The sequence below is a fragment of the Macrosteles quadrilineatus genome, unplaced genomic scaffold, assembly GCF_028750875.1.
Source record: "Macrosteles quadrilineatus isolate MER2022 unplaced genomic scaffold, UCM_ALF_1.0 Scaffold_2__2_contigs__length_208266976, whole genome shotgun sequence".
NCBI classification, from domain to species: domain Eukaryota; kingdom Metazoa; phylum Arthropoda; class Insecta; order Hemiptera; family Cicadellidae; genus Macrosteles; species Macrosteles quadrilineatus.
The window spans coordinates 155,076,032-155,103,696 of NW_026542595.1; the positions used below are offsets into that span (position 1 = coordinate 155,076,032).

Here is a 27,665-nt window from a genome sequence, read left to right on the forward strand (position 1 = left end):
ACATGAATAATCCTGATACTGCTGCTCGGAACAAAGCAGACATGAGATTAGCAGACTTAGCTTGGACTAGAGTTACAGCCAAGGATGCAAGTCTTGCTGAAAAAGCTGCTGCTTATGCCGTGACAAATTTGATGAAGGCTAAAGCAAAAATGGGAATGGGATTAAAATTTAATAAAAAAGATGGACAACTACCAGCTGTTAGAGGCCGCAAAAGACGTGCCTCACTTCAGGGGGGTGTACCTAAAAAACGAGCTAAAAAATCTAACACCAAGAGTAAAAGAGTGCGGAATAGTTAATTTAGACAGTTCATCTGGCACACATTGGACAGCATATCGTAAAAATAAAGATATTGTAATTTATTTTGACCCATTTGGAATCCAACCTCCAAAAGAAGTAATTAAATATTTTGAGGGATATAAAATATTCTATACAACTGATCAAATACAAGATTTAAATAGTTCTATTTGTGGAATTTTATGTTTATCATTCATAAAAAAATTTTGTTTATAAAAATGGATTCATTTACTATAACATTTTCGGGTACAGAGTCAGAGCTAAAGTCAGTGTTCTTTCCTCCCATAGAATTAAATGATGATTATGTAATTGGATTAGTAGATTTTCAAAGTTATAATTCTATATTTAATGTTAAAAAACCTCTAAATACTTTAACATATTACAAAGTAGAGAAAATGACATTACCAAAAGGAGAGATCTCTGTCGATGATTTAAACCAGTTATTAAATGGTAAACTTAAAGTTATAATAGATAAAAATGGAGAAGCATTAATTAATACTAAATCCAAACTTTTATTTAAAGGGCTTATTCCAAAATTAAATCAACTTAAGGGCAACAAATTAACCATTAGAGAAGGTGATGATGTTTTCTATTATGACCACAATGCTCCAGTTACAATAGAAATTTCTGAAGGAACATATGAGGTGGTTGAGCTTGCAAAGGAAATTCAAAAGCAAATCCCAGACTTTTTCCTTACAGCTAATAATAAAACTATGAAAGCGACATTACTTTCTAGCCACGTGTTTGATTTTACAAAACCATGTTTAGGGTCTGTTTTATTGGGATTTAAAGGTGTAAAATTATCGAAGTTCCAAGAAATATTATATATTTTCCTGTAAATAAGAGAAGTTTAGATGTTGTCAGTATTACATTTGCCGATCAGCACGACAAGGCAATTGACTTTAACGGAGAAGAAACTACAATTACTTGTCATATAAAAAAGATATGAGAATTTATAAGAATTTATCTATAAGTGCACAAAATACTAGGTTCCTAAAGTCAATAGGACTAAAGTTAAAATTTTCTATTAATAAAAATGGAAGATTTTCTAGACGTTACAGGGAAATCCCAATTCGACGATAGTGTGGTTAAAATTACAAATCACTCCTATGTTCCCCACAACACTTTGGCAATAAATAATTCTGATGAAATTCGAATATGTATTAATAATCAAGATTTGCTAACTCTCCCATGTAGGAGTTATCTGTATATTAAGGGAGAAATTGAAAATCATGATAAAGGTCATTTTATAAATAATGCATTTGCGTTCTTATTTGATGAAATTAGATACGAAGTTGCAGGTAAAGAAATAGACATTGTAAGAAACCCAGGAATTTCTAGTCTTATGAAAATATTGAGCTCTTACAATAAAACTACTAAATTGTCAAATGTAGCATTTGATTCTGACACAAATTTAAAAGAGTTCCATAAAGGTGGCAAGTTTAGTACATGTTTGCCATTAGAGCTGTTAATGGGTGTATTCGAGGATTTTAATAAGGTATTAGTAAATGTCAAACAAGAATTGGTGTTGAAAAGATCAAAAAATGATTTGAATTGTATATTAACAACCGCTAGTGCTCCAGCCAGTGGCACTGCTGATTCGATTCCTAAAATTACACTTAACTCAATTCAATGGGTAATGCCACACGTGATACCATCAGATGGGGAGAAGTTACAATTACAAAAGATGTTATTGCAAAATAAAAATTTGCAAATTGCATTTAGAAGTTTAGAGCTGCATGAACTTCCATCATATCCCAATACTACAAGACATACATGGTCAGTAAAGACGTCTTCAAGTTTGGAGAAGCCTAGGTATATTATATTTGGTTTCCAAACAGCTAGGGATAATAGTGCACGAAAAAGAACTGATGAATTTGATCACTGTAAATTAAAAAATCTCAAAGTATTTCTAAACTCTGAATATTATCCTTATAGTGATTTAAATCTCGACTTTGAAAATGGAGATGTCTCTAAAGCTTATGAGATGTTTATGAGGTTTAGAGAGACTTACTATAATACTATCCCAGATCCTATGATTAGTAGAGCTGAGTTTATGAAGAAATATCCACTAATTGTAATAGACTGTTCTAGACAGAACGAAACAGTGAAGGAAGGAATTGTTGATATTAAATTAGAGATTGAAACTGCAGAAAATGTGCCAGCAAATACATCTGCATATTGTTTGATAATACATGATAAAGTGTTTGAGTACAATCCTTTGTCAAATGAGATAAATAAAATGTAAATAAAAGATGAAAAACATTCAACAAGAATTGGTTGACTCTGCAAATCAAATACAAGAGAAATATAGAGCTTTAAAACGTGGCAAGTTTCTAGAGGCTGAAGAGAGGTTCCAAACATTCCAACCTTTAATAGAGCCATTACAAGAATTAAAAAAAAATCACATCAGAGAGGCCTCAAATGGAGATACTCCCAATGACTCCATCTAGAATATCAATGATACCAAGATTGCAACCATTACAGCAATCCACTCCACAGAAATTAGATTTTGGTCTTTTAGCATCAGACTATTTAGGAAATTACCTCAGTAAAAGTAGTATGACAGACACTACATATGGTATTAGACGAGAAGCAAATAAATTTTTTATTGGAAATAAGGAAGTTGATATTGCCAATGATGATGTTACAGTTGCAAATAAAACCTACAAGGGGACAAAAGGTTTATGGGAATTGTTAACTTTAAAAGAACCTGAGAACTATACTCAGGCTGATTTGCAAAATTATAAAGAGATTTTGGAAGCTACAAATGGACATTTAAAGAGTTACAAAGATGGTGCACCAATTTCAAGTAATAGACATACTAAATATCTTAATATAATTAAACCTCTATTTAAATCTGTTGGTGAAGGTTTGAGACAAGTGACTGGTAATAAAATAGATTATATTTATTGGGATGATCCTAATGAGCTTGTAGATAGGTTAAGACTTCTTTGGCTAAGTCGCCAAGCTGGTAACTCAGGAGTGGATAATGAAATAGATTCCATTATTGAGGAATTGAGAGAAAGTGGAATTATTTATTAAATAAAAATATGTTTATAGACAAATTTTATCGTTTATATGATCCATATAATAAGCCTGCAGAACCCAGGGCTAGTAGTGAACCTACTTTAAATTTACAAGACGATAGTTGGAATTGTTTAAACCGTAAAATTGGTAATGTTAAAGATGGGGAGTTTGTAGATGATGTATCAACTTTGGGGCAGACATTAACTAAAAAAGGTGATGTATTTTTACAAGGTAAAACTAAATATGAGTTTTTAGAATCTAAGAATAAAAATTGGAATGCTAAAAAACAGAAAATTACTAATGTGGAAAAGGGTGAAAGTTTAGATGATGTGCCCACTTTACAACAGACTTTAATACGAAAAGATGGTAAATTTGTACAAGACAATAATAATTATGAATTTTTAGAATCAGAAAATGGTGTCTGGAATGCTAAGAAACGGAAAATTACTAATGTAGAAAAGGGTCAAAGTTTAAATGATGTGCCCACTTTACAACAGACTTTAATACGAAAAGAAGATGGTAAATTTGTACAAAACGATAATAATTATGAATTTTTAGAATCAGAGAATGGTGTTTGGAATGCTAAGAAACAGAAACTTAGCAATTTGATGGAAGGTACAGATAGTAAAGATGCTGTGAATGTTTCTCAAGTTCCAAAAATGGAAGCAGGCTATTGGAATTTTAATAATAAAAGGTTAGTACGTGTTAAACCTGCCATTGATGACACTGACTGTGTTACAAAAGAACAGACTATAACTTATAATAAAAAACTATATTGTTTTGATGCCAGAAATCTATTTATAAGAAATCTACCAGAAGGGGAACATTCGGATGACATTTGTCTAATGTCACAAGCTATGCGTTATGATGGATCGAAATTTGTGTGTGGAGAAAAAAATTTTAATTTGATGGAATACAATCCTGATTTATTAGTTGCTGACCCCACATCTTTGAGTGGATTTAAGTATATAGATAATAGACCATATATACCAGAAAACTATGTATTTAAAAGAATGGAAGATAATCTATTGATTGGGGCTAATGGTGATGTATTTAGAGTTACAGGAAAGGATGATGTTATAAAAAATGAATGAAATTGCATACGAACTTCATAAGCCTGCAAGAAAGAATTTCATTAGAAGGTCTTTTAAAGTATTAGGTATAAACGAAACTATACAAATAGATTTAATTGATATGCAAAACTATGCTAGAGAAAATTCTGGCAATAAATATATTTTAACTTTAATAGATACATTTTCTAAAAAAGCTTATGCTGCTCCACTAAAGAATAAGACAGGGTTAGTGGTTACAGAAGCCATTAAAACCATTCTACCAAAGGGGGTTAAAAACATTCAATCTGACAATGGAAAAGAATTTTTTAATCAATATTTTAGCAAACTAATGAAAAAATTAAATATTAATCACTATCACACATTTTCTACAACTAAGGCTGCAATTGTGGAGAGGTTTCAGAGAACTTTAAAGAATTGGTTATATAGGGAATTTAGTGCTCAGGGAAGTTATAAATGGTTGGATTTACTTCCAAAGTTAATTCGAAAATATAATAATAAAGTGCATAGATCTATAGGAATGAAGCCTAACCAAGTAAATATTAAGAATAGTAAATATGTGCATGAGAGGTTGACTTCTAAAGTAGTGCAAGTTAAGAAGCCAAGATATAAGGTAGGTGATAGCGTAAGGATTTCCAAGTATAAACATGTTTTTAGTAAAGGATATACTCCGAATTGGACAGGTGAGCTATTTACAATAGTAGAAGTTAAGAATACAAAGCCTGTGACTTATATCTTGAAAGATGAAAATGGCAATATAATCAGGGGAGGCTTCTATACAGAGGAGTTGTTAAAGACCAAGTATAAAGACATGTATTTGATAGAAAAGGTAATTAAGAGGAAGGGTGATTTATTGTATGTCAAATGGCTTGGATTCCCAAGTAGCCAGAACTCATGGATTTCCACTAAGGATGTCCAAGGGAGCGCGCCATGAGCCGGGAGCACGCCCGGTTCACGTGCAAATCTCAATCGATTTTGAGAATATGCATGTGGATGGATGTGGATTTGAAATAGTAATGGTTTTATACAATGGTATTGAACATTTATATAGGGGTGTATAGGCCAAGAGCTGGATTTTTAAAAAAGTGGTCAAAAAAAGCTCACCATTTCCAGACGTGTTTTTCGGTATTAAAAAAGTAAAAAATTTATATATGGGTGTATAGGTCGAGAGCTGGGTCCTTAAGAAAAGTGGCCAAAAAAAGCTCCTGGGGCTTCGGACATTTTTTTCGCCGAAAATTTTAAAAGTTCTGGGCCAAAAAACACCCCAAGTGACGTTAAACCGGCATATTGCCTCTACTAAGCTGGCTTCGACCTGCATGTAGTTTCGTTAAGAGACATTTGTCGGATCTGAAGTGGGATGATTTGATCAGTGAACGTGCGCAAACTATGTTAACAAATATTATGGATCGAATCGATGAAAGAGACCCAGCCACTGGCAAATGGGCTGTGTCCCCTGGAGAAGAAGGAAAAGTGTGGTGTGACGCAAGCAGTCTAGCGATCGGAGTTTGTCTAGAAATTGAAGGTGAGATAGTCGAAGATGCTTCGTGGCTGAGGAAGCAGCATGATTCAGCACATATCAATTTAGCAGAATTGGAAGCTATCCTAAAAGGAGTAAATTTGGCCCTGCGTTGGGGGTTAAAGAAGATCGTATTAATCACGGATTCAGCGACAGTTCATGCTTGGGTGTCATCTATACTGACGGGGGACCGTCCTATCAAAACACATGGGTTAAGTGAAGTTTTGGTTAGAAGACGATTAAGCCTATTTAAAGACATTATTTTGGAATGCGGTCTCAATGTACAAATAGAACTCATTAAGTCACAGTTCAACAAAGCAGATCTTCTTACAAGAGTGCCAAAAAAATGGTTAGCAAGAAACGAAGAGACTAGCATTGCACTTGTGTGTGAGAACCAAAAGACATTGGTGAAACAGGTTCATGACTTGCATCATTTTGGTGTTAACCGTACTTTATTCACCGCCAGACGGTGTCACCCAGACATTAACTTTACCACAAAAGTTGTTGAAGAAGTTGTGAAAAGTTGTAAAGAGTGCCTGTCAATTGATCCATCCAGCATCAAATGGGAGCCTGGGTATTTGGATTGCCAGAACAATTGGTATAGGCTTGCCATTGACGTAACACACTATGGTCAAAGCAAGTTCATGACCATTGTGGACTGTGGTCCAAGTAGGTTCTGCATTTGGCGCCGGATCCCAAAAGAGACGAAAGATCAGATTTCTAAAGTGTTGTTGGAATTGTTTACTGATCGAGGGCCACCACATGAGATTTTGATGGACAATAGTGCAACATTTCGATGCGAAGAGATTACTCAGCTCTGTGATAAATGGGGTATTAAAGTCGTGTTTAGGTGTGTCAACCGGCCAAGTGGAAACGGGATAGTTGAGCGAAACCACAGAACAATCAAGCGTATGGCCGCAAGAACTAAAGGGAGTATCCAAGAAATGGTCTATTGGTACAATTTGACACCTAAAGAAGGATTAGGTGGTGATTCATCGCCGAGTTCCCAGATTTTGTTGTACCAATGGCGATGTAAAGGTGAACCTGTAAAAGGTGAAGTGTATGAAGGGTCACATTTTACAGTAGGTGAACGTGTGTATGTCAAGCCGCCAAACCCATCCTGTACTTCGAGATGGAAGGAAGGAGTGGTTACTGGACAGTTTTCACCCAGAAGTGTTGAAGTAAATGGCAGGCCTCATCACATAGCAGATGTGCGAAAAGTAGTTGAAAGTAAAAATGAAAGTGTAAGTTGTGTCGGCACCTCGAGGGCGTGTGGTGGTGTTGACACCACGGGGGCGTGTAGCTGTGAACTAGCATCAGCTGACTAGTGTCCTTTATGTTTACGATTTTGGATATTTCGGTTGTCATGGTGACTAATGGGTGTTGAGTTGAATTAATGTTTAGAGAAGGTTCGTTTTGTTGTCCTGTTTTTTAAAGTGTAAAATATAACTAAGTTGTAGAAAGTTCTGAAGAGTTTTATTTTCCCACAATAAATAATCAAACCTGTAAGAGCACTAATGTATAGTTTAGTTGTTCATTACTATTAACAAAGTCTTGTCCTACCAACTACGTTTAAAAAACATATTGGCGTGAGTTTTTATCGATGAAGTGAACGTCTTAACAATTTCTGTGTTATACACATTCACCAGAATTCAAAACCCACGGAATTGTATATTTGAATTTAGTGCTTCAAACTTGATCACTATGATAGCTGTAACATTGTACATTATCAAATTTGTATCCTGTAGTCGTTGTAGAACTTTGTATTAAGCAGTTTTAAAATACACACACTTAATTTTGACTAATATCCACCACAGTTGTCGTGGAGAAAGAGAACTTCCAATCACATAAATTTCCATGTGGACTAGAAGTGGAATCTCTTCCGTCAATTAAGAGAGCTTTGCTACCAGAGTAGTGGTAGTTGTCAGAGTCTAAGTCCTTCGAAGAGAATTTACAATTTCTGTTTGTAAATATTGGCTTTTATAATATTATAATTAGTCAGATTATTTTGGGCAACAAAGAGAATATCTATAACATTACATTAAACTTTTATTTTACAATATGAAATACCTTTTTATTCAAAAAAATGATTAATGGTTTTTAGGGATTAAATAAACAATACAATCAATATTACGTAATATAATTGGTAGTAAGCTTTAGAGTACATTACTTAATTGTACATTAGGTAAAAATACCCCCGCCACAGCAAACCTGCAGACTTAGCGAATTTCCATTTGCCTGATTGGATTTACACTAAAATATCTCCTTTTAAATATCACATTTATTCCCTATTAAAATAGAATTAGTTTAACGAGTACTTAGGTTTGCTGCGACAGGGAGGGTAAACAAGTTTTTTTATGTAAAATGTTAATAGGTACTATCGTTTCGTAAGAAATTAATGTATTTTAAAAATTTTATCAAAATATGTTCATAAACATGCAAACTACAACAGTTGACTTATTCTCCATAAGAATAACATGGGAATTTTAAAATTAAAAATTTTTTGAATTTTCTCCGTTACTATTAGGCGCATAATAACGCTTCAATATACTAAATTATTTTTTTTTTAAGCTCTTCAAAATGGTTTAGAAAGAAATTGTGAAATTTTGTGTTTTTAGGGTCAAAAATGGGAAAAACCTATTTTTACCCCATAAAACCCCCCATAAACCCCCGTTCCCATAGTCCGATCATGCTGGTTCGCAAACTCATTCAAGTTTATCTCGCTTTACACCTTTAAACCAAATTTCATCAAAATCGGATAAAAATTACTCAAGTTATCGCGTTTACGGACACATATATATACTTCGGCTAAACAATAATCAGAAGAATAAAATTATGACCAGTATTTATTTATGTAATCTAATTGTTTTATATAATCAGGATGTTAACTCGCACTAAAAATAACATTAAAAACTTTCATTTTTGGCAATAAAACTAAAACGACTTTAAGCTATGAATTTTAGTATACGGCCATTTATCCCAATGTATAATTACAAATTAATTAGGTTCGATTACGCAAGATATGGTACCAATAATTTTCGTGGTCAATTACATCCGGTCTAATTTTTTTTTCACAGTAAACTATGTACAATCTTTTAAACAATAGCAATTGTTCTTGATCGACAACTGAAGCGTTTAAAAAATACATTATCGACTGTATTGTTTTATCCTATGGGTCATTTTGTTAGAAAGCATATTTGACTGAAAACTACCCTAACCTCTTGAATGTCTATAAATACTACAAAGATCAAACTTCCCCATCAAACTTCAGTCCATAATGCACTAATAGGCATCAACACCTAAGTTATTTTTTATATGTTATCAATAATATTTAAGTTATTGTTCAAGAGCTCAACGATGCAATAGGCTTATTATTTTTTAATAATTTTTAGTGCTATCACATGTGTTTAGTTTTGGGCGTTTTTTTTACACCTTGTTTCGTTGCATTCAGCTATTCAAAAATAATGACTATTTGGTAGCCAAATGAACAACGAATAGGCGAATCTAACTGCTGACGTAATCTATGAGTATTAGGATTTTTGTTAAATAATGCATAGTTTATTTATCCTTGCATTACAGAATTTTACAAAACTAAACAATCAATTATGTTTGTCATAAAATAAAAAATGAAAGGAGTAACAACACTGCATTTAAAATATCTAAAATACGTAAACTAACCAAAATACTATATTCTTTTTAAAGCCAAATTGTATACATCAAGAAATACAAAGAGCAATGTTAGACATAAAGCTGAGATTTGGCTTGAGTGGTAGGATATGATGGAGTTAGTCATTCCGACCTTAGACAACAAACCATATACTACGGCATTGAATTTCCGGTATCCATTTATTGTTGTGTGACGAGTTGGGGAATTATTTATCTGCTTAAGGTTGGCTACAAATCACAATAGATTAACAAATAGCTAAACGTCATTCGTGACTGGTGGGACTTGAACTGGTGTCTATAAAACAAAAAACCTCTTTCTAATATGGTTATACCAATTACACCAAATTACTATCAATAGTAACGGTAATTATAATCACACAACTTTTCCCAATCAAATTAAAATCTTCAAAGACCAAAGTGTCCCAACCAAGACGACGCAGTTCCATATTACCATACCAAACACATTAATCACAGATTGACATTTGTGTGAGAGTAGTTGCCAAGTGCTACCGACTTTGGACCAACTGAATTTCAAATCTTTCTTTTGCTTTTGAAACATAAAAGTCTCATTTGTATCTGTCATTTGACAGTTGTAGCCCAATTTTTTATTTACTTGAGATTTCTAAACATATAAAATACGATAAAAACATTTTAAACGTCAGGTTCTTATCAAACTTGAGCAAATTGAAAATGAACAATACTTGACATTTAGTAACCGATGAAATATGTTGGTCTTTGAACCAACTGAATTTAAGATAATTTGAAATGTTGTCATATAACCTTTGTTGTCATTCTTATAACCTAGATTGTTTATTCTTTAAGTCTTATTTGTATTATGGAGACCCCAAATACGTGTAATGTTGCTTTATATTCTCTAGCATTTTAAATTTTCAATCTACTAACAAAAATTTTTTGGTCTGGTATTTTACAACATCAACGAAAAACATAAATTAATCAAACTTTTTTTTTCAACCTGAACATTTTTTTAACAGATCTGTTCAAAATGTCTTAAAATATCATTCAATGTAGTAAAATCCAAGATCGAAAAGAAATCAATTTCACAAGTCAATGAAATTATTTCTTCTTGATTTAGTGATTTTCCAATATTTTAAAACCTGAAGAAGATAAATATTAGTATACTAATAATACAAAAGTACTCTTTTTAAAGTCATCAGAAATATTTTCATTCCACAAAACAAACAATTTTATGCCTAAGCCGAGAAACAATTTTCTGGAACTCTTTTGGGTTTTAATCTTGACTTTATTACAATAAGGTTGTATCATACAAAAAACCTCTTATTCAAGTTTATTATCACCATTATTTTTTGCATATCAAAAAAGCCCATATTGTTTAACTACATAGATTGAGAACTTTTATGTATAAACATTTCTAATGGTCTTAGAAAGACTATGTTCCCAGATAAATACTACTAAAATTCTACAAGTGTGTACCGAAATTATCTTAAATAAAACTCGCACAAAAACTATTTTTGAATTAATGACAGCTTTTGCCTTATGACGTTTAAAACAACGTGTATCAACAATATATTGTAAATTTAAATTGAACTCAACAAATCTGGTTGGTGATATCATACCAATCGTGAAAAAGGAAATTGAAGCTCTCAGAAGTAAAGGAAGAAGGCCTACTCAGAAATATGTTGGCTGAGGTCTGTAGAAGGCTTTCTGCCAATTTCCCCGGGTTAACTTAAGGGTAATGACTTTATGATCACCTTCCCGTTGAAACAAAAAGATAAAATGTGAATGTGTAACTCATGCTTTTAACTTTTTTTGTTTTTACGATGGCTTGGGCGTTTTCTTCCTAATGGCTATTAGTAAGATCGATTGCTATTGCTCAATTTTCTTGTGTCTGCATTCATCACACTAAAAAAATTCGTAAAACTTATTACAACTTTTCTATTGTTTAGTTTATTGAATAAAACTTGTGACTCTCGTAGAAGACTGAGACGCCGCTAAGCTAGCAACACTCATGAATAATTTAAACAAACAAACTTATTAGGATTTATTTATTATAAAACGAAAAATATAAAATTGTGCTTATAACTTATAATTCTAAACATGTTTTAATATAAACATATTTATTTGAATAATGTGAAAGATGGTTATGGTTTGATGTAAAATTTAAACTTACTCTTACTATACAGTTCATCAACATTAATAATAGAATTAATATATAGATAATTAGTTAATAAATAATAATATTAATTAATTAATAGATGAATTAATAGATAGAATTAATTTTATGTGACTTAATTTTTTTAAATCATATTGACATAATTCTTTTACTATTATGTCAGTTGCAATATTTACTGGAGAAGTTGTTAATATAATTTGTTCCTTGATACTGTATATGCAATCTCCAAACACGGTCGCTTGTAGGATTGCGTTGAAGAGTTCTAAGGCGTCACATTCAAGTTCAATGTCAAAGAGTAAATTTACAATATATTTGTTTGATTTTAATTATCAACCATCGTTGAAAAGTATGTTTCTATTAGTTTATACGATTCTACTATTTTAAAATTCAAATACTACTGCATGTGTCATAAAACTATACTGTATGAATATTAAATTGACGTAAGTAGTTAGTGCGTATAAAAAAATGTTAATAATGAAATAAAAATTAAAAATAAACTGTTTAAGATTAAAGTTTGCATCTTCAACACATCAATATATGATGCTTTTTCTAGCTTTTTGTAAAAAATAAAAATAGTGCCCCCTCCCCCTTTTTAGTGTAGGTAGGGAGCAACTCAAAATGTTGCCCCCTATTTACCCTATTTAGAGCAACATCTTTGACTACTTGCAAAAAGCTAGAAAAGTCATTATATAAAGATATTTTAAAATTGCAGAATTTTATCTTACGCCGTTTAATTTTTTTTTTTTGGTGCGTTAAGACTTTTTCAACAGCCTAATTTTAAATAGCAGTCCTTTTACAATGAATAGCAATGTAATTATAAATACCTCTATTTTTAAGTACATATATGTCAAATACAAACGGTGGTTATAAGTTAAACCCGTTTTAGAAAACTACAAACCATGCAAAAACCATACAAATAAACCATGCAAATGATCAATTTGGAATGATGTAACAATTGCAGATGTTGAAACATGAAATGTGAGGCATATTAGGATTTGGTATTAGCATATTAGTAACAAAATAATTTATTTGAAAAAAAATTGAAAAAAAAATATTTGATGTTTTAATTCTTTAGTGTTTACAGGCTGGTTGAAACCTTTAACAGGGACAAAAAAGTTAAATATTTTTTTTTTATCTACATCAGCTGCATTTTGATTGAAGTTATCACAATCTCTTTATGGATCACAGATTCAACTCGTTGAATTCTGGATATGGCAAATATGGAACCGTTTTCCCCTCACACTGAAGTCCCAAACACTAACCACCAAGTTAGCAACACATCCAACGCTTTATTTCATGCTCTACCCTCTCTGCCACGTGATGACAGAACTGTTTTGTCCACTAGGGCCTACCTATCAATGCAACACGTCCAACTCTTTATTTCATGCTCTACCCTCTCTGCCACGTGATGACAGAACTGTTTTGTCCACTAGGGCCTACCTATCAATGCAACACGTCCAACTCTTTATTTCATGCTCTACCCTCTCTGCCACGTGATGACAGAACTGTTTTGTCCACTAGGGCCTACCTATCAATGCAACACGTCCAACTCTTTATTTCATGCTCTACCCTCTCTGCCACGTGATGACAGAACTGTTTTGTCCACTAGGGCCTACCTATCAATGCAACACGTCCAACTCTTTATTTCATGCTCTACCCTCTCTGCCACGTGATGACAGAACTGTTTTGTCCACTAGGGCCTACCTATCAATGCAACACGTCCAACTCTTTATTTCATGCTCTACCCTCTCTGCCACGTGATGACAGAACTGTTTTGTCCACTAGGGCCTACCTATCAATGCAACACGTCCAACTCTTTATTTCATGCTCTACCCTCTCTGCCACGTGATGACAGAACTGTTTTGTCCACTAGGGCCTACCTATCAATGCAACACGTCCAACTCTTTATTTCATGCTCTACCCTCTCTGCCACGTGATGACAGAACTGTTTTGTCCACTAGGGCCTACCTATCAACGCAACACGTCCAACTCTTTATTTCATGCTCTACCCTCTCTGCCACGTGATGACAGAACTGTTTTGTCCACTAGGGCCTACCTATCAACGCAACACGTCCAACTCTTTATTTCATGCTCTACCCTCTCTGCCACGTGATGACAGAACTGTTTTGTCCACTAGGGCCTACCTATCAATGCAACACGTCCAACTCTTTATTTCATGCTCTACCCTCTCTGCCACGTGATGACAGAACTGTTTTGTCCACTAGGGCCTACCTATCAATGCAACACGTCCAACTCTTTATTTCATGCTCTACCCTCTCTGCCACGTGATGACAGGACTGTTTTGTCCACTAGGGCCTACCTATCAATGCAACACGTCCAACTCTTTATTTCATGCTCTACCCTCTCTGCCACGTGATGACAGAACTGTTTTGTCCACTAGGGCCTACCTATCAATGCAACACGTCCAACTCTTTATTTCATGCTCTACCCTCTCTGCCACATGATGACAGGACTGTTTTGTCCACTACCTATCAAATGCAACTCGTCCTACGTCTGCGAGGAAGCGATTGAGACTGCGATACGCACAGAGAATGCATAACAAGTTGTTTCCTTCCTGTACAATCTATTGTTGTCAATCAGGTGTCTGATCAATCTATTCTTGTCTCAAGTGATGCTGGGTGAGGGATAATCTTTGCAGATGCTATCATTATTGTTGTTTTATTTTGTAGAATTGTTTTGAATTTTTCTTTTCGTACAAATGGAGGGACACATATAATTTATAGTCGGAGCACGGGTCTCCTGTTTCGGCAACCCGGGTTCTAATGCTACTAACCACTGATGGATTTGAATAGAGTTAGGTATAAAACCCCACCTTAAGTTGTAGGTACGTCTATCAGGTAAAATAGAGAGGTACCTTATTCTAGCACGAATGTCTCTATACATATTTGAGTTCTCCATGACAAGTCGCATGACTATTAATTTATGCAAGAAGTTTGTTAGTTCTCCAATGAGGCAAAATAATTAGTGATATTTGGTTGCCGTAATTTGTCTATAGCTTTTAAGGTAAAAATCCAACGCATACAGTTTTTATATAACAAAAATATCTACAATTATTATGTTTAATCAAAAGATTATCAGGGTCCTGAACCACTAGGTTGATCCACCACAGAATTAGGTACAGTATCACTTAGCAAACTTCTAGTGGTAAATAAATGTTTTCATAACCATAAAGATCTTTTAAAAGCTCCATAGTCTATGATTCATCGGAAAAAAAACTATAAGAATAGTAAGTAAATTCCAAGTAAATCAATGCTGCAATTATCTGAAAATGCTTTATTTTAGATAATGCTTTATAAATTTGTGAGACAAGATTAATAAAAGATCAGTCTCGTTATAATTTTTTTGAAGAGTAGGGAGATTTTAATAATTTTTAAAGGGCAATTTATTGATAATTTGATGAAATATTGATTGAAATAGATAATCAAAGCTGTATAGTAAGAACCTATAACTAAATTAGAATAAATTAGAAATAAACTGAAGGAACCTTGGTTGCATATGTAATAAAGATAATTTGGCTTGCTAATTCAAATTGCATGTTGCTATCATTGTAGTTATGTGTAGGTTATTTCACATAAATATACTGTAAATAACTTTTCCTGCTCAAAAACAGTAAATAGTAGTTATCGTTACTAGACCCTAAAGTAGGTTTTTTTGGGACGATATTCGATTAAGTCACAAAAAAGCAAAAGAATAGCTTTTGAAAACATTGGTTGACGGAACTAATTACGTATGACAACAATGGGCAGAAACAACGTGTGTTTGTTAACGCAACTAGAACAACATTGTTGCCAAATAAAACGTAAATGGTGGCAATACAGAAAGAAGTGTATTTTCTGATTGAATTAATGTTCATGCCATATTACTTCTAGATATTTCTATACCAGTACAACTACAGTTCCTATTTACTTGCCAATCCTAAGTACTGTTTGGTAGGATATTGAAACGTACATATTGTTTGTATAAATAGAGTAACGATTGTGTTACTCGTACCATTGTATGTTTTTGCGTCTCCACCAGTAGTAATCTTAAAGAATAACAATTGAATTTAAGAGAAAGCTGTCAAAACCTATCTAATCTTTGTTTATATCCTCGGAATCAAACCAGTTGCTCTCGCTATTAAGTCCGAGACACTTGACTTAGCAACACAGCCCTGATTATTACAACTATTATTGTTCCATGAATATTATTATTGATGTCACATCCTGTAGTTCATCGTATGAATAATAAGCATAAACATTTGGTCAGTGTTTAGTCACATAACAAAGTCTGTTTCTCATCTTCTTTGGGAAGTTAAGCTGTAAGTTACTTATTACTAATCGTTTATATTGTGTGCTAATGTAAAGCAAATGATATAAAACAATACTTAAGTCAGGGAACATAAATTTACAATTACAGGTATGCCTTATTTTATAGTGCTTGGATGTCAAAAGTGTTAGAGACATAAAAACTCTTGCATCACATATTGATAATTAAATGTAACTAAAATTACTAAAATATTACCTCACCAAGGTACCAGACCAGAAATGCTGATGCCGGTAAAACTCCTCACCTGAAATCAAAATTTAAAATTCATAAACTACAGTAATTTAAATTAAAGGAAAAAGCTATATTTCACCACTGTGAAGGTCAAACATTTTATAGCAATATCATCCTACAAAACCAAATAACATAACTAGTGCATTTTATTTTATTAACAAAAGTAGACATGGTCACATAACAGGCCTAACTGTACTTTGAGAACAATAAGTTAATTTTTAGTGGACTATTTGCATGCTGCATTAGGATCAACGACTCAAGTCGTACAATGTTTATCTGCATTCTCGTCACGGAAAATACTGTAACAAACTTTGCATAAAGATAATCTGTGCATCCAGGATCTAGTGCAGACCTGTTCCCATTTTAATATAGAATCAGAGCCCTGCTTAAAAGCCTCTCAAAGTTTAAGCGGGGACTTTCAGAAGTGAATATTAGCCCGCCATTGAAACGAAAATAAAAAACACAATAATAATATTTTGCAATTTACCTTTCTGTAAAACTGCTCGATAAAGCTGTATCATTGTTTTTTTTTTATCACACAACAACAAAAATTATACTAAGCATGTCCTTTTTTGAAGACTTAAGACTAGAAAGTAATTTAATCACTTACCACCACTAAAGCACTAACAATTTAATAAACAATTATATTCAAACAATTGAAAGTATTCTGCATAGTAATAAAATGTTTAGGTAGAATAATCGTAACACACTCCGTCACACCAGATGAAAGATTCACTCATCTTAGAAATCAATTATCTAATTGGATTTACCAAAATACAATATTTTATCAAACTTTCAGTCGAATAATATATTTTAGGATAAATAGTCTTTTTTAGTGTCTTTTAAGTTACATTGTTGAGTCATTCGCAAGTATAGTCACATTCAAATGCTGCATGCAATTTAATAGTGCAATTCACGCTGCAATCTATGCTGCAGTCAATGCTGCGATCTATGCTGGAATTGTCCTGATAAAGATCATTCGGGCGTGTTAATTATTCTCGTGAAGGTAAACAGATCGACTTCACGTCGCTGTGTTGAAGAATGACTCACGATTGTAGAGTGATTGTGTACGTGTACCAGAGCAGCTGTGAGTGTCTGAGTATTACAACTGCAAATGCGAACAACGTGCAAGAGCAAAGGATGATTGATGAAGAACAAGAAGAAAGCTAGTGCACGGGAGACTTTTTGGGACATTACTAGTTAACCTGTATGTGGTTTGTTTTTGTAATAATCTACCACTTAGGCATTTTTACTTTTTAGTAAAGATACCGTCCAAATTCTTTTACTAACTTCCTTTTGTTGTATGGTATCATTAATAGATCATATAGACAAATATGAGTCAACAATCGATTGTGCTCAAAATCAATCAGCAACCTCAAGATTTCAATTCGAGCACTACGACTATTTGGCTACCACACACCGAAATTTCTATAGTGGTGATATCGAAAAATTAGTGTATTAAATATCGATTTCATTTTGCTGAGTGAATTTCGTAAATGTAGATTAGACATGCAGGTTTGTAAGTTTTTTATTGCCAATAAATGTAAAATGATCGATAACAACTACTTTGCTATAATTTTTCAGCTTACATATGGATGGTAAATTATTTTAAATGCTTGTTGTATATTTAAATAATTTCTACCTACCATTATTTATGATAAAATAAAAATTCCGTTAAATTCCCTTAAATTTCAAATATCTATGACAAAAGACAAACTTCAGTTTGAGTTCTCTGTCATTTTGCAGAGGAAATTTGAACCCGGAAATATTAGTCTAAAATGTTCCCCCAATATTAGCTAGCTCCGTCGTAAACGAGTTGACAGTGATCATATTGTTGATGAACTTTGATGACCAACTCTAATGAAGGGTTTGTTTAGCATTTCATAATTTAGTTTTCTTCTGAAACTTCAAAATCAACGAAATTAAATATTAGCTACATAGTAATGTTTTTAATACAAACATACCTTTCTAAAACGTGATACGCCATCGATACACTCTACACACTAAGTTATCGTAAAATATTTTTTCATATAGTTTTCGTAATCATTTTACTACTTGAAAAGTGGAAAGAGCCTAAATAAGAGCCTCTAAGAGTAAGAGTAAGTATCTGTATCAAGTGAGGGTACATTTTACAATATCGAGACGAATAATAATAACTGTAATACTTAAATTAATATCTCATATATCAGATAAATAACATTCATTCGTTGAAACTGAGCATGTATGTACACAATAAAGGCATACATACATTTTTTGTAGCATACTTAACAAACAAAAAACACGTTTAATTAAATAGAATAAAATAAAACATGTAGTAAAATCAGTCCTGCATCACCAAGGGGTGGGTTGTGTAACTAGGTCGTCAGTGAGGGAGATATCAGCTGTTATCAACATCCGGTTGTTAACAGGCAAACTTGCACCTCCTCCCGAAACTAAGGTTTACATTTATATTTTCTCTTAAATTTGCAGGGAGGCGAGGATGGAAAATCACACTTAAAATTATGCAGTTTAAAAGCTTACCGATTTATAAAATATTTCAAACTAGCTCTTGCGCGTCGGCGTCACCCGACATACTTTTTATCTAATTGCTTTCATGGCATTCTAGGTAGAAAATATACAATGAAAGGCAAAAACAATAAAAACTTATTAGTAAAATTTACTATTGTTTCTGAAACCTTGCAATATAAATTTAATACAGAGTTATAATATATGTATCGTTGTAACGATCGTATCTAATATATTTGCAATCCAAGCGAAGACAAACTATTACATAAATTAACTATTACAGTCTTTGTCGTCGTTGTATTTTCAACGTATAACCTCACATATGTAAAATCTTCGTCGGTCGACGAGGCATCGTCGTCGGTGCGGGGCGGCGCGCTAGTCCAATCTTCGATGAAACGCAAGCGATAATCACAAACATGCAATCACTTCCGTTTTAAAGCTCAAAATGCAGACTACAATATTTGATTCAAGTACTTCTGTGTATTTTAACTAGTTTTGGAAATATCGTTAAAAATGTAAATTGAAATCAATTAAGAAAACATTTTTTTGTCTTTGTTGTCTAATAACGGCTTAAATATTAATTTTAACGAAACATGCATAGTGACCAAACTTGTTTAAAAAAATAAGGAACAAAATAAAAAAAAATTGATTCGCTACGATTGATTTTAAGGCAGTTATAGGCGATCTAGTGAAACTGCATTTTTAGGCTAAAATGGTGGATTGGGGGGGAAGCACAAGGGGGAGAGGCGGGGACTTTTGAGAAAATACACACCCCATAAGGGTCTATCACATATAAAAAATCAGCTTTCCCCTAATTAGTTGCGACAAATGGCACTTTTATTACTTTATTGACTGGGCTATTTTGAGTGTTGTTATGAACCGGCAAAAGTTGTGACTTCACCACGGGCAGCCTAATCACAGAAGCTAATTAGACATAAGGGACTACTGAAGTCAAACTAAGGATGTTATTCGGTCTAGTTGCTGTACCATGCCATCTCTTTGCAACAGGGGAATAAAATAATAGTGCTGCAATCTGTTGGTGTACTTTGTTACTGTTAAACATCAAACAACTTAACTCGTTGGTTTATTTAAACAGTTTTCAATAATATTCTTTTTTTATTTTTAAATAGTCTTTCAAAATCCCTGACATGAGCAACAAGAGATTAGTGTCTATACTGGACCACATTTAGAATTAAGATCTAAATAAAACAAACATTTAAAAAACACGCTGTATTTGTGGCATCTTATGTATAAGAATTATAATTTTGAAGGCCAAACCGTTTAAGCCACTAATATTTTTCTGTATATGCCACGGAATAACTCCATGCAATTTCCCACCAAAGTCTTAACCCAGATAACCTAATGCTAACTTTTTAACCCAGCTTGGTAAATAACATATTTTAAAAACAAACTAACATTTACTATCAAAGCATTTTCATTTTTACACACTTTGAATTTTTATTCAAGATTTTATGTAGTGGTTCAAGAAGTATAAAGTATTCAATTTATGACTCCAAGATGATTGCCGACTTCAGTAATGACTGGTCTACATAAAAATAACTCGCCAAACGTCTTATTAACATTTTATGACAAATAAACTGGCCGGTGATATTATAGAGCTTGCACCTGCTCTCGGGTGCTTTGCAATGGCAGACTCTAACAAACGGTCCTGATTTTACACAACAATCAAAGTCAAGAGCTAAAATGAGGGATAAAACAATGCGTATTATCTATTTTACATAAGTTTGCTATTAACCCTTAGAAACCTTATCAGAACACATCCAGTCCTGTAATGAAATTTAAATAGTTGTTTAGGACTCAACGATAATATTATTGATATATATTGATGTATATAACGTTATATATTGATCATAATTTTTAAAATGTGCTATAAAAACTATGATAATCCAAATAATATTTTTTTAGCTTTGTAACAGAGTTAGTGATGTATTGAAATCTGTTTAGTTATTTGAGTCTCAAAAATGTATGCGATCACGATCGCACTGTTTTTGCACTGTTGTTTTTTTAACTGTTAAATTAGGGGTTTTATGAAAACTTACGTTGATTTAAGCTTAGCGTAAACTTGATATCAATTGAATGTTGATTTAGGGCACCCGTTATTTATAATTTGTTTTTATAATGTAATTAAATTAAAATTGTATATTGCCAATCAATCATGAGTGGAATGTTAATGGAATGTATCTATTACACACCTATTAGTGATAAAACCTAGTCACTGATCACAGTACTAGCGAAATCGTGCGCAATCTAGACACATGATAAGTACTTACTGATGACCTTTTATATTAGTCGTTAGAGGGTGTTTTGATTTGTTGGGACAGGTGGAAATGGTAAAATGTCCAAATTGAGTTTACAGTTTATATTGTGTCTTATCAGTTCTTATCCATATATTTTCCAAAATATATATGAAGCTGTCACCAAAACAACCATTCCCAGTCGTTATCAACAAAAAAATCTATTTCAATTGTGTCAAATATTCTAGTCTTTAAACGCTTCAAATCCCCAGTTTTCAAAACTGATATCGACTGACTTATTTAAACGTAACGGATTATAGTTTAACTTTGTGAGAAATTGATTACGTACAATGATCACACGGCAAACAAACGTAACGGATTATAGTTTAACTTTGTGAGAAATTGATTACGTACAATGATCACACGGCAAACAAACGTAACGGATTATAGTTCAACTTTTTGAGAAATTGATTACGTACAATGATCACACGGCAAACAAACTAGACAAAGTTGACATTGTTAGAAAGTTTGAGTTAGCGCAGTTCCGATAATTGGGCCACATTGTTCCACGTTAACCTGGAAATTATTGCCTCGAGCCGTGGATTTTAGTTAGTAAATTCGACATTAAGATCAATCGATTTACATTTAAATCACTGGAAAATCAATTATAACTCTTAATCACAATGCTATTATAGTGTAATGTATTTTCATCCTTTGTTATTACATGAAGTTTTAGGTTAGTAAGGCAATCGGATAAAGAATCTAGGTTTATATACTTCGGTATTTTTTTGTTTTTTATGTTTCACCTTTACATCTTAGGATGACAGGACCGAGTCCTTAACACTTTACTTCAAGCTACATATCAATATCCGAAAGCCATTTGCGTGAGTTGAACCAGGGTCTTCCTCAGGTCCTCGAGCTAAGCCACTAGACCAACTTCTTTCCCCGAGTATAGATTAATATTGTAACATTGCAAAACACGAAGGGTTGTCTTCTCAAATATTACCACATGCACATGTCTGGCAATCCCTCTTTTTATTAGTGTACATTAATTTTCAAGAAGGTAGGGAATCAGGTACTATAAATTTCTTTCAAAACAAGCCTAAAACAAGAAAATACACGAGCCCAACGCAAGACTCCCGAGTACCGTTTCTCTTTGCACAAACATGATGCAGGAAATCGCCGGAGTCTATGGTATGGTAAATGCAGCTGATGGTGTGAAAAGAATGTCCCGGTGTAGTTTGTGCAGCAAAGGTGCGTGCTGCCTCGGGCCTACCGCCGTGTAATCTACCTGCTTCTCAGAACACTCGCAGAATTTGACGCACAACCGTGTTATTTTATACAAATAATGATACACCTTGTGTGTGTGCTTTGTACACTTGCAGGTGGTTATGTGGTCTGTCTAACTACTTAAGCGGTTCTTGCTTCAGCTGTGAGTTTTTGAGATCATGCGATCACCAAACCAAAGGATTTTAAAACGAGTTCATGAAAGCATTTACTATTGCTAAGATGCAGAACAATCTTATGGCAAGCAAAGCTATATATGAATCGTTAGTACTTAGTTAGATGTCCACTTTCTCAAAAGTCTCTTAAGATTTCCTTAGTGCCTTCCCCGCAACCCACAAAAACTCAATAATTGCATGGCTTAGTTAGCATTTTAACGTGTTTAGTTATTTACGGACGGTTCATATTATTAATATAGCTCGTTGTCAATAGTACTATAATTCCTCACAACAATTTTTATATTATTTACCGTAAATCTAGTAACCTTTTCATAATTTCTAATAAAGTTTTGAAAATATTTAAATTGTAATTTTGGATTTTCTACTGTATTTATTAGTATCCTTAGTATCGTTAGTCACTAACAAGACTACAAGATTGCGCCACTCATCCTACACTCATCTCCATTCATATTTGGCTTAAATACCTTCTTTGTATGGTCGCCATTTCAATGAAAAGTATTGTAAGTATTTTTCTTTATTCGCAAAGAAGTTTTAGATTCACTTCTAATAATGCAATAGTCGTTAACTGAATCCCCGTTATGAGACGGTGGCGCTCTTAAAGTAAATCCTATATTCTCGTAGATTTCAAAATAAATAATGCCGAGAGAACTATCAAGTATGTTACATGTCCCATTGCCCTTTTGAACTCTTAAACCAAGACCATAAATATTGATGTTTAAACATCAACAGATTCCCTTGGATCTCCACATTCTATTCGCTCAAGAGGGGATCGTTAAACCATGATAGTAGCTGACCTAAACATAATAAATTGATTATAATTGAGAATAAGTCTGGAATTCTTTCAATTAACATGAAATAGAGAACGAGGGGAGGTGTTCTCGTGGATGTGATTATATCAGAGATAGGTTAGTTACTCATTATCCAGCGCTGCAGAGGTAATCAGCACTTGCGGATCTGATAATGATGTGGGGTGAGTGGGGGGGGGTGGGGGTAAAAATACGAAAAGCACGCGCCAAGAACACGAGAATGCTGAGGATGGAATAATTCAGGATGAAAACTAAATATCCCTATAAGACAATATGATTTAAACAGTAACTATTTGTTAATTATTACGAGGTGTTAGCCCGTCCTACGTACGGGAATTCAGTAGTCAGTTAAAACCGTGTACAATTCAGATCAGCTAGTTTACACATATAAAGACAAAGTTTCTTGCAGTTTTAATGTGAAAAATCATCTTGTAAACAAATGTTGTGTGACCAAATATGTTTTTATTCAATCATAGGCCTATACGATATGCAATTGAAATCCGATAATTTTACAATAAAACAGCAATTCTGCAATTTTTACGATGTGAAAAGCGTTGAAGTGAGATTTGCAGCCGATTCGCACAGACGCACACTGATTATAAGTAGCCTATACAGTAGAGAGAGTAAATAGTGAATTGAGAAGTGTATAGACCTAGTCAACGATACCACCTTCCATAGCATACCTACCTCTTCCATAATTATTATCACCACAATACAACTACTATACACAATTTCCAGTAGGTCTAAATAGAAACGACCTAAAATAAAATGATAATATCCAATAAAATTCACAGTACACATAATTTAACTTTGGTGTCCTAACATCAAAACTAATCGTCACACCTATCCTCAATTTCACTGCATTAATTGCTAAATAAATAAGTGTAAACAAAGAAAAGTAAAAACAATAACAGTTTGTTTTGAAACAGCTGTTTGGTTCAAATAACATTCATTTGAAAAAAAGAATTGGTCACATGCAGCAGGAATATAAAAAGTAAACACGCTAGTAAAGCTAATGACGTAATTGTCAATGTTTATTATCCATACCGTTATCAGTTCTATTCTTGATAATTACCCACCCTCATTGAATAAATGTACATCGTAATTTCCCATATTAGTTAATTTAAACTACATTATATTCATAGTTAAAATAAAAGTGATATTTTCACGTTTGGGGGCGCTGATATAGGCACCCCCAAACGTAACCACAACTGAACACGATTTCATAAAAGGATGGTTTGTCTAATTGCAGTATCCTAGGTAAATGTTGACGTGTTCAATCTATGTCATCCATCTGTTTATCTTTGTATAAAACCCGGCTAAGGTTGTGGTGGTAATTTAAAATCGTGATCCCTGATTATTCTTGATCTTCTTTTTGTGACATCAATATTTCCGGGCCTAACCCAAACAAAGTTAAAGCAGTCAAACATAATTGTAAACAAAAAGCTACCATGAAGAATTAAAACATATAAACATTGTTATTTTTCTAATCTTTCCTTGAAAAGTGGAGCAGTAAAATAATTTGCATTTATCCTTTTTTATTATGACTCGTGTAAGCCTTGATTTGTCTGTGGTTTAATTAATTTTGGTCTAAACTATTTTAAACTGTGGTCTAATTATCTCTACTAATCTTACTTATTTCCTATAATCAATGACAAAATAAGAGTAAATAAAATAACATCATAGTTCCATAGTTTATGTTTAACCAGCTGTTAGTTAAAACAAATTATATTGCTCTAAAACAAATCGAAGATTACAAAGATTGCTTTAAAAAATTATTTGAACATCCTAGTATTTTACTATGTATATTTAATTAATCTGTCATCCTCTTACAGAAGAATTGAACGTATCAATGATTAGCATTACACATAGTATAAATAAGTCAACCCTAAGTATGTCTTTACATTTTTATCCAAATGCTGAATTTGTGACACAAAAGCTGAATGTTTACAGCTGTTATGTTAAACAAATTATTTTATGCCAAAAGCTAGTTTAAAATCTTAGCGTCGGCTGCTAGACTTTTTAAAAATTAAAACTCAATTTCTAAAAAACTGGGACTCTAAACTAAAATTATGGCTTCGACATTCCCTAGTTCTCAAAATTATCTTTCTTTCAACACAAAAATCATGAAAATCCATCGAGTGGTTGATTCAGAATCGTGAAATAAAAAAACACACTTTCGTTTTAATATTATAGATATTTTGTTTGTTGCTCAAAAGCAATGTTTTACCTCTTAGCTGATCTAAGATCAACTTCTTTTGAAATGAGTCTGTAAACTAACTGAATTTATATATGTTAAGGCTTTTTTAGGACCATGTCCTCTCCAGCCTAGGATGGGATTGCAGCTGCGACAGGTCTTGCTACGACTTTCTGCGTGATTGCGAATTGATATCATGCCGCAGTTGCTGGTTAGGGTAAGGTTGGTTGGTTTTTACTCTAATAAAATTAAATATGTTTTAAGTGTTTGGTTCATTTTTGGTCGGGTGGCTTGTTGGGGTTTGAACGTATTGTTGTAGATCAATTTATTTACTTGTAATTCACAAAGTGTTCACTATGAACTTAATATGATCAAATAAAGAAATTAACCGGAAATGTTTCAAACTGTTTATTGTTAATTAATTTTTTTTTTTTTTTTTAACAGTATACCAAATTTTAGAATGACACAGTTTCACTGTAGACTATGATTAAGGACGTGGTTGATATTGAAAATTACTATGTCTTATCTATTGATACTGTGTTTCTTTAGTTGAACAAGAAAAAACAATCCAAAATTATTTGCTAAAAATAAGATTACAGTACTTTAAATATGTGTTTACTCAATCTTGAATTAAGGAAAAAAAGGGAAGCACACAGAGCCGACAAAATACAAGATAAGTGTGTTGTCAAAAGTTACCACATTCTAATAATCCCACCGCGATTCTGCCACATCCTCATTAGTCCGGCTGGTAATGAATGAACCTTAGAAACGTCTGCTGGTGACAGTCAAACCGCTGGCTTCCTACCAAAACATGATACAAAATAAGACACCAGCTGAAGAAGATGGAAAGCCTATAGATTAGTTCTTCCTGAAACACGTGGGATATTAAACACTTTGTCTTCATCAAGGGACATTTCGACTGTCGATCGATCTTCAATGATGTCAACATTAGCTTGTGTTCAAGGTATAATAATGTAATGCAGTGTATAGGTTCTAATTTATATGTATATTCCACAGTTGTAAATGTTCATATATTTATGCATGTGTTAGATTCTAAATGCTATTTTCCGTAAATGAATGTGTATGCATTCGATGGAAAAACAAGAAAAGTTGTTAGTACTCTTCTAACTATAAAATGGCAATGTTTTAAAAATTCAGTTTACAACTAAACGAAACTGCTCTATGATTGATCAAATGCCTTGGGAAATTAGTTCGGATTCTCGTGGGTATGCCATTTATATAACATTCAATCAACCAATAAAGCTAAATAAACAACCCAACTTAACGAACAAACATTGGTGATATTCAAACCTAACAATCGCATAAGAAAATGTGTATGTGATTTTATCTGGTTCGTCATTATAAGATACACTTTTTATAAATACTATCATTATTTAGGCTGCAATTTTTAAGCTCTGAAAAAATACAATGATTGTTTTGTTTATCGTTACTTGTACTTATCAAAGGATTAAAGAAATGTGATATTCTCTGTACTAATAACAATAAGCTTACCACTATAACCATCGACTTAAAAATCTTTGTCAATACCATAAAATTATTCCCGTAATAAATTTGTATCCTGTTACAGAAAAAAAGATAATTTAAATAATAAAGCCACCTTAAATTTTCTTTGCTTTAAAGCGAATTTTCCTTTACTGCACACCAATATCCATAATACCAAAATAAAAGGGCCCCACTAAGTAAATATTTTTAAGGTTCCCCATTAACTATCATAGCATGAAAAGAAAAAAACGTCAATAGTAGAGAAGCTCAGTCCACTATGTCCTCTTTGATTCGAACGTAAACATAACTATCCCATCATAGTATATGAACATCTACTTCCGAAGTCAATGGTAAAGCGTAATGTTAAGGAAGGTCGTCAACCTCCCAAATTTGAAGCGTTTAGTAACTCAGGCACTCGGCAATGTCACGGTGCGCGGTTGGTGAAATCATTTATGTATCCATTAACTCCCAGACTTCTCCCTGCTAAGAGCTCATTACGGGCCTAAATTGATTTGTTTTCCTCAGACAACACAGCCAAACTTGGTTTATACACTCTTGGTAGCTTCTGTCTCGTGACTCTTGACACACACAAACTACTAAGTGACGTAGTAATGGGCTACAACATTTCTGTTTAAAATATATGTCTCTGGG

General features: G+C 33.1%; 2 protein-coding genes across 4 annotated transcripts in view; one reads left to right on the top strand and one right to left on the bottom strand.

Annotated features, from left to right (window-relative positions):
* LOC128986946 (cardioacceleratory peptide receptor-like) overlaps nucleotides 1-27,665 on the bottom strand; it is a 165,620-nt gene that overhangs the window by 117,381 nt on the left and 20,574 nt on the right. The gene's annotated exons all lie outside the window — the stretch shown is intronic.
* LOC128985049 (uncharacterized) lies at nucleotides 5,796-7,238 on the top strand. Its single transcript, XM_054404421.1, has one exon. It carries the CDS (start codon nucleotides 5,796-5,798, stop codon nucleotides 7,236-7,238), a length of 1,443 nt encoding a protein of 480 aa, XP_054260396.1.

What these genes read in the sequence shown, in the direction of transcription:
- LOC128985049 (XM_054404421.1), top strand. Translation starts at nt 5,796, where the DNA reads ATGGATCGAATCGATGAAAGAGACCCAGCCACTGGCAAATGGGCTGTG.